Consider the following 9,332-nt stretch of genomic DNA (forward strand, 5'->3'; position numbering starts at 1 on the left):
TTGTGTTTAAGAGGCTTAACGCCCCAATTCTTACATGGACTATTAGTCCAAAGATTGTAAAACTGAAGTAAGAGGTTCATTACCTCGTTTAGTCTTTTTCTGTGAAAAAAGAAGAGAATAATGTTTTAGAGAAGCAAAAAAATCGGCGGGCGTTATGAAGGCTGACTTGTTAGAATAAACAAATTACCAGGGCCACCAAATTAAGTATGCTAACTTAATGTAACGTTCATGTAGAAACAGCGTGACAGAGTTTGACAAGGCTGTTTCATTGATAGATGCATCCAATCCAACAGGTTTCCATCTACTCCAGTTTCCGTCAAACTATTCCCTGGAACCAAGTCTGTTGAAAATTACACACGAGAATCCACTCAAGGGTTTCTAAACAAATCATTCATGATAAGTGAAACTCTTAACCAATCTATCATACTGCAACGACTCTTCCTCTCTCTCCCTATCGTGCTCTCTCTATACAAAATATATACGCACCCCCATATATATATATATGTATGTGTGTGTGCGTGTGTGTGTGTGTGTGTGTGTGTATATATATGTATATATATATATGTTTATACTTATATATGTATATGTGTAAATCTGCATCTATTTTTATATATCACTTGCGCTTTAATTTCCATTTTCGCTGATATAGAGGACTCTAATGAAGTGCAATTTACACTATCACTGATGAGTTTAAAGGATGAAATTAGTCGGCACTCTCAGCTGTCGATGTTGTAAAGTTTATGGTTCTGATTAATCCACTACTTATAGTTTTACAGCGGTATGAAATATACATTAGTAGTTATATTGCATATTGTTTGCATACACATACGGTATAATAGGTGACAGGGCATATATACACTCGCACCATATATATCTATATGTATGTATATACACACACATACACACACACACTCACACGCGCACACACACATATATATTAATTCAATTTTTGGGGGCGGGATTAATCGACATGCGATATTCTATTTCAGATTATACAAAAATAACCTAATGAGTATATCTGACAGTAAACTCATGGTATTAGTTTGCACATCGCGAAATAATACTTAAAAGATATAATCAATATTGACTTTCATCAGATACTTTGTATATTTATAGATAAAAGTATAAATATACGATAAATAAGTCCCCAAAGTACGATATGTAGATGCATATAACGCTGAAGGATTGCACCTGATTGATTTGGACATTTGTTTTCCCAAATCTAGTATATCTATCTATCTATCTATCTATCTATCTATCTATCTATATCTATCTATCTATCTATCTATCTATCTATCTATCTATCTATCTATCTATCTATCCATCTATCCATCTATCTATCTATCATCTATCTATCTATCTATCTATCTAATCTATCTATCTATCTATCTATCTATCTATCATCTATCTATCTATCTATCTATCTATCTATCTATCTCTATCTATCTATCTATCTATCTATCTATCTATAAAGTTCAAATTTACAGAAAATTAAAAGACGAAGACAGGTAAAAGAACAAGTAGGTGTGTTAACTTAATGCTCAGGAAGAATGGAAAGGTCTTTGACGTTTCGAGCCTACGCTCTTCGACAGAAAAGATTAGAAGAGGAAAAAGCGCAGAGAGAAAAATGTGTAGGGATTAACGGTTCATTATATATGTGTATATATACATATGCCAGCGCGCGTTTGTGTGTTTGTATGTGTATGTGTGTGTGTGTGGTGTGTGTGTGTGTGTGTATATATATGTATATATATATATGTTTATACTTATATATGTATATGTGTAAATCTGCATCTATTTTTATATATCACTTGCGCTTTAATTTCCATTTTCGCTGATATAGAGGACTCTAATGAAGTGCAATTTACACTATCACTGATGAGTTTAAAGGATGAAATTAGTCGGCACTCTCAGCTGTCGATGTTGTAAAGTTTATGGTTCTGATTAATCCACTACTTATAGTTTTACAGCGGTATGAAATATACATTAGTAGTTATATTGCATATTGTTTGCATACACATACGGTATAATAGGTGACAGGGCATATATACACTCGCACCATATATATCTATATGTATGTATATACACACATACACACACACACTCACACGCGCACACACACATATATATTAATTCAATTTTTGGGGGCGGGATTAATCGACATGCGATATTCTATTTCAGATTATACAAAAATAACCTAATGAGTATATCTGACAGTAAACTCATGGTATTAGTTTGCACATCGCGAAATAATACTTAAAAGATATAATCAATATTGACTTTCATCAGATACTTTGTATATTTATAGATAAAAGTATAAATATACGATAAATAAGTCCCCAAAGTACGATATGTAGATGCATATAACGCTGAAGGATTGCACCTGATTGATTTGGACATTTGTTTTCCCAAATCTAGTATATCTATCTATCTATCTATCTATCTATCTATCTATCTATCTATCTATCTATCTATCTATCTATCTATCTATCTATCCATCTATCCATCCATCTATCTATCTATCTATCTATCTATCTATCTATCTATCTATCTATCTATCTATCTATCTATCTATCTATCTATCTATCTATCTATCTATCTATCTATCTATAAAGTTCAAATTTACAGAAAATTAAAAGACGAAGACAGGTAAAAGAACAAGTAGGTGTGTTAACTTAATGCTCAGGAAGAATGGAAAGGTCTTTGACGTTTCGAGCCTACGCTCTTCGACAGAAAAGATTAAGAAGAGGAAAAAGCGCAGAGAGAAAAATGTGTAGGGATTAACGGTTCATTATATATGTGTATATATACATATGCCAGCGCGCGTTTGTGTGTTTGTATGTGTATGTGTGTGTGTGTGTGTGTGTGTGTGTTTGTGTGTGCACGTGCACGTGTATGTGTGTAAATACATGGGCCCGCATGCACATTCACACTCACACATATATGATTCGGATGTCAAAAGATTAATGTGGCGTAAAGCTTAAAGAGTTTAATTTCAATAAACCATATACATCGCATGTTTCGACGCAATTAAACGTTCATGTACATATGTGTATATATATATATATATATATATATATATATATATATATATAAATATATATATATATATGTAAACCTGTGTGTATGCGTGTGTATGCAATGTGTATATACTCGCAAGCACACACAGTATGCACTCACAGTTAAGGATTTGGCCGTTTAAATATATTCGGCAGTTGACCATCAGCTCATGTCAGAAGACTTTGATAACGTCAGATATAAATCATTGTCTCAGATCCTTTCCTATCCTATTTTATAACGGTGATTTATAGCTGCAATATTAATTGATGTACAAGTCTAATATATCGTATTGCTATCTTTTATACGAATTCTTCTCTGAGATATGACTCAATATTCTTTGACATACCATGTGTTTGGGAAAGCTTGCCTTTTGTTTGAAATGAAGCTTTATTCCAAGTCGGCGATTCTTATGTCAATAATGTCCTTCCGAATCTTTGAGTATCAGTTACTCAGAGATATTCAAATGCCCTGATGCTGGCAGATAGCATGTGTTTGCTGTCACGAAATGCATGAGATCATTCAATATTGATGGATTAATGCAGAAAAGTACGAAATCAGGAATCATAAAGGATTCTCATATATATGCTTATATTTTAATTATATAAGATGAAATATGTCCAAAATTATATGCCTAGCTCTAGACATAAAAATACACTGAATTTATATATTTTAAGTATTCTAACTTGTAATATTCTGTATCACTACATGCTGTGATTTGAGTAAAGAAATATTTTTATAATTTGTCACAATTCCGTGAATAAGCAATTTAGCAAAGCTGACGATTTCTATGGATTTATAATTTGTAGCTTTTCGTTAGATCAATAAGTTTAAACATGACAAGGAACCTAAAAAATGCAGGCTATGACTTTGAGAAGTGAGTGTAAAATGGCAATTTTCAGAATTTGGCGTATAATGGCATATGCTCGAATATTTCAAATGCTTGAAACATCTCAAAATTATTTAGTGCAATTAACTGAAGTAAAATTTGAATTAAGTGTACTAAAGAATATAATAAACCACGTAAATTCATTATAAAACGGAAAACTATATTAGTTTATAAAATTTGAGTAGTATAAAATGCCGAGACGTTCAAAACTGGATGTAATTTCGAGATGGTAACTGGTAAATAAAAACATTATATTTATTCAAAAATCGTGGGCAGAATGATATTGCGTTTTATTGAGACGTTTTTCAGAGGAACTAAGGCTCGGATATACGCAGTTGCTTCTCATAGGGAATCGAATAACTCTTATTAGATTCAATTCACCGGGACTCTCACCACCTTCTCAAGATAAATCATAAACGTAAACTACCCAAGCTTATAAGAAGGTATTTATTACATAGGATCGTTATGTCTTATTTATCGTAGATTTTTGTTTTAAGTAATAAATGCAGTCAGAAAATTTGTAAGTAAAGCAAAATTCATCAAAACACCTTCACAAATGCCTGAGACCGCCGATACTGAGTATGTTTCTGTGTTTTATTTTTATTTTGTTAGATTCAAAGATCTTATATTTTTATAAGGGTTATAGATAGAATATCATAACATCCATGAGATAATCAAAGGCAAAGATGGCACACGTGAAGTAAATTTCTGTTAATACAGAATCATAAATAGATTACAACAAAGAATACTCGTTTTACAGCCCAATTGTTGTAACACTGAATACATCCCAATTGTTGTAACACTGACCTCTTATAAAATCAAAAAATATGAACATAATAGTGTAAATAAAAACAGATTTGTAACAGTCGTGCCGTATTTCGTTGCAAAAAGTGAAACCTTTAAACTTCGGATTAAAATACAGTGCTAGAAAGGGTTTCAGTTAAAACTTATATAAAGGTGAGCACCTCACAGTACTGACACTAATTTTATTTTGACTCGGTGAGCATCTCATAACATAACATTAACTTATTTCGTTTTGGTACAAAACTTCCAAGCGGGAATAAAAGAATATTGTGACGTTCATAAATTTCTCAAGACAATTGGCAGTGTAAAGAGTACACACACACACACACACACACACGCACAGACACACACACAAACACACACAAACACACACACACACACCACACACACACACACGCACAGACACACACACAAACACACACAAACACACACACACACACAACACACACACACACATACACACACACACACACAAACACGCACAAATGTATATATATATATATATATATATATATATATATATAGGTTATAAAATGAGATAGGGGTTGAAAATTCAATCCCTATCTTCAACCCCTATGATTGGGTATCATCGGATAGTTGATGTTTTATTGATTTAAGTATGTTTCTCCATTCTCTAATTTTGTAGTATATATATATATATATATATCAATGTCCATCACTCCCAAATGGTATTGTGGGTGAATTATCTCGCCTGCCCATGACTGTGGGGGCGTAAGTAACTTCCAAGGGGGCGCGAGCCGATAAGAAAAAGCAGGAATTTACAGTTCTATATTTAAGAGATGAGGAATTATGTACATTATTTACATTATTTACATTTGACGGAATTTATTCTCATCTTGTTTGTTGTTGACACAACGCTTGGGCTGACGTACCCTCCAGCATTCATCAGGTGTATTGGGGAAATTTCGAACCTGGGTTCTCATTCCTAAGGTATTTTTCGATGTTGCTGTTGTTGTTGTTATTATTATTATTATTATTATTATTATTGAAATTACTGCCTGGAGGCGAACTAAGAATCTTGGGGTTAGTAGCCCGCGCTCTGAATCACTACGCCATTTGCCCATGAGTATATCTTAGGAACGAGAACTCAGGTTCGAAATTTCCCCAAGACATCTGATGAAGGCTGATGTGTATATCAGCCGAAACGCCGTGTCAACAACAAACAAGATGAGGACAAATATCCTTCAAATGTAAATGATGTAAATAAAGCAGGAATTTCTCTGATTATATTTGTTATTCTCTTAACAAGAGCATGGTGAATTAATGAGAAGTTTATGAAAAAATGCAGAAGTATTACCGTATACCTTTAGTTTTCTCATTTTGCTATCTTAGCGCCGCATACCATTTTCTTTATTTCGTAAAGACAAAACATATTTTTCAGTTAATAAATAAGTTTGATTCACTGTTTCATATATATCAAATAATGTGATTCTTAAAAATCAAGAGACATGCTGAAACATTATCAAATCATTATAGTAACATACTAAGAAATCTTAATTTAATTTAAAAAAATTGAAAACTGTTTAAAAATTTTAGCAAGATGAAAAGAATGATATATTTAAAAATAGAAAATAAAACAAAAAGTATGTAATAGATTCTACTGTCACTCAATTAAATAAAGTCTCAAAAAAATTAAAACACAGATTGAAAAATGAAAAATTTTGACAATAAAACCAAAATTTTTAGTTAGAAATATAGTAATTTATTTTTGTAAGAAAACATTATGCTATAATACTAAATGTTAAAATAAAATTCAGATTTAATTATTACAGAAAGAAATATTTTCTTTTTTAAAGAAACTTTTTTGATATTTTCGTACAAATAGATATAATATTTTATTGTACAAATTTTTCGTATAACTTTTTTTCTGCTAATATAACTATTATTCCAAATGTTTTTGATTTAATTTTTTTCAGAACTTTTTACTCCAAGTGTTCTAACTTGGGACCTGACATTATCTTACTTGTGGCTTATCTATTGTTCACATACTTGTGTTGCTCACTGTACACCAAATAATTTTCAATGAGTGCAAAGAAACGGAAGTATCTTGACGAATATATTCGATTTGGATTCGTGTCTTTTCAAAAGGGTGGCACACAAGACCCCAGTGTATGATATGTTACAAAACTTTGAGCAATGATGGGATGTGACCCTCATACTTGGAACGCCACTTGAGGACAACACATCCTGCTTTTGTAGACAAGCCCAAGGAATCCTTTGAAACAAAAACAAAAAAACATTCCTTGAAGTAAGTTAAGTTTGACGGTAGTGAGGCATTTCGGCAACAAACGTCAATGATTGTTGAGGCTTTCTATGAGATCGCCATGTTGATTGCAAATAGCAAGAAGAGTCATAATCGCGGGGAGACTCTCATAAAATCTAGTCTACTCCGTGCAGTAGAACACATTCTAGGGAAAGATAGTGCAAACAAGCTTTCCCAGATTTCACTATTGAACGCTACAGTCAAGGGAAGCTCAACGACTTAACTCAAGATATCAAAGATCAAATTCTCGACCAAGTAAGAGATTCTCCTCTTTTTGCCATCCAGTGTGACGAAACGGCTGACATCGCTTAGTGTTCTCAGCTACTGGTGTATGCTCATTTTGTGTCGGGCAACTGTGTAAAAGAGGAAATGTTGTTCTGTCACCCTATGGATATTTGTACAACAGCAGTAGCTATTTTTCGTGATGCATGAAACTTCTTTCAGGAAAACCAATTTTCGTTGGATTCGCTGGTAGCGGTGTGCACTGATGGAGCTCCAGCCATGGTTGGTCTGCAGTCTGGACTCATTACTAGAATGAAAGAAAAAAATCAACTGTTGTAGGTACACACTGCATACTTCATCGTGAAGCCTTAACATTCAGAACTTTACCTACTGAAATGAGAAATGTCCTGAACGTGACTATCAAAGTTGTTAACTTTGTTAAAGGTGGGACCTTAAATAGTCGGCTTTTCAAACTGTTGTGTAAAGATATGTAATCTGAACATGAAGCATTGCATTTTCGCATGAACGTACGATGGCTATCAAACGGGAACATGCTTGGACTGCTTTATGAACTACGGGAAGTAGCAATATTTCTAGATTTGCAGCAAAAGGCAGATTTCCATGACAAGTTCCAGTCTGAAGGCTTTCAGTTATCCCTAGCTTGCCTGGTGGACAACTTCGAAGCATTGAATGCCATCGACCTTAAACTGCAAGAGAAAGACATCAAAATTCTCACGAACCACGACACCATTCGAATCTTCATGGCCAAACTCGACCTCTGGAAATGTCGAATTCAGCTGGGAAATATAGCCAGTTTTAGTTACTTGGATTCTGCTCTCATTCACGGTAACCTTGATTCTGATTTAAAGCAACAAATAATCACTCATCTAACTGATTTGAAAACAGAATTCGTCAGATACTTCCCAGATATAGATGAAAAGCCTAAAGCTTGGAAATTCATCAGGAAACAATTTCAGTGTGAAGTGACTGATGTTTTGGATGAAGTGCAAGAGGAGTTTCTTGAGCTGAAGTTCAACTCACCAGCTAAGGAAGACTTCAAAGAACTGGATCTTGAAACGTTTTGAATCAAGTACCCTCTGATCTTATTTTAGAAATTGATGACTATAAATATTATTAAATTATTTACGATTTAAGCTAAGTAACAAAATGTTTACTTTGATCCCATTCATTAACTTAATATTTGATCATATATTTCTTCTGGTTGTGCAACGCAACACATTGTGGGCGTATACACAAATGTGGCCCTATCCAATATGTCCATTGATTTTCCTTAGAATGAACAATAACAGTGAAACCATGAACTGGATAATTTTCTGTACACTGCTCGGTACCTTAGTTTCCCAAGTTCAATTCTAGCTTTGACTGACTTCAGCTTTCAGACTTTCTGTGAGATGATGCGGTTTTTACCAATAGTTTACCGTGCTAAAATACAGTAATAAAGTTTTGTAATTAGCAAACTCTTTTGTGGTACCTAATAAAAATTTATATTTCGGCTTATCCAAATAGATTTTTTTAATATTTAATATTACTTATCCTTACGTGCCACTCGAATACAGAGCAGAAGATGAAAATATTCAATTCAGTTAAACACTTTGGAAGAGCTTGAACGTTGCACTATACAATTTCCCTTGATACTTAAGTTTATACTAGTTGTAAAGAAATCAAAATTGTTAGCGTAAACAGAAGGTCACTAATTGATAGTAAAACTTTACTAAATAGAAAACTAATGCAGTTAATGTTGTTGGTGGCGGAAGGTATAGTTGTAGTGGTTTTGATTTGGTTTAAAAATACCCAGAGATATTGTTTTGAATACTGATACTGAATAATATTGACTGCTAAATGACTAATATTATTAAGAAGTAATATTTGATGTCTAGGCATTGTAGTAACTATTGAAGTTTGTTCTTTTATATTTTAAGGTCGTAATTGTTCTTTTTGTGCTGCATTGTCTAGTCCATAGCACATAAAGCGAATGTAATAAAGTGGATACGTAATTATTTTAGAAAATAGGGCTAATATTTAAAATAGAAAGGCCAAGAAACGTACATTATAAGA

General features: G+C 33.1%; 1 protein-coding gene across 1 annotated transcript; it reads left to right on the top strand.

Annotated features, from left to right (window-relative positions):
• The first annotated feature begins 7,807 nt into the window (after positions 1 to 7,807).
• Positions 7,808 to 8,341, top strand: LOC115225820. Its single transcript, XM_029796793.1, has one exon. The coding sequence runs from the start codon at positions 7,808 to 7,810 to the stop codon at positions 8,339 to 8,341; it is 534 nt and encodes a 177-aa protein (XP_029652653.1).
• The last annotated feature ends 991 nt before the right edge of the window (positions 8,342 to 9,332 follow it).

Source organism: Octopus sinensis, linkage group LG2 (assembly GCF_006345805.1).
Source record: "Octopus sinensis linkage group LG2, ASM634580v1, whole genome shotgun sequence".
NCBI classification, from domain to species: Eukaryota; Metazoa; Mollusca; class Cephalopoda; order Octopoda; family Octopodidae; genus Octopus; species Octopus sinensis.

Coding starts and splice junctions, on each gene's coding strand:
- LOC115225820 (XM_029796793.1), top strand. CDS start 7,808: ATGCTTGGACTGCTTTATGAACTACGGGAAGTAGCAATATTTCTAGAT.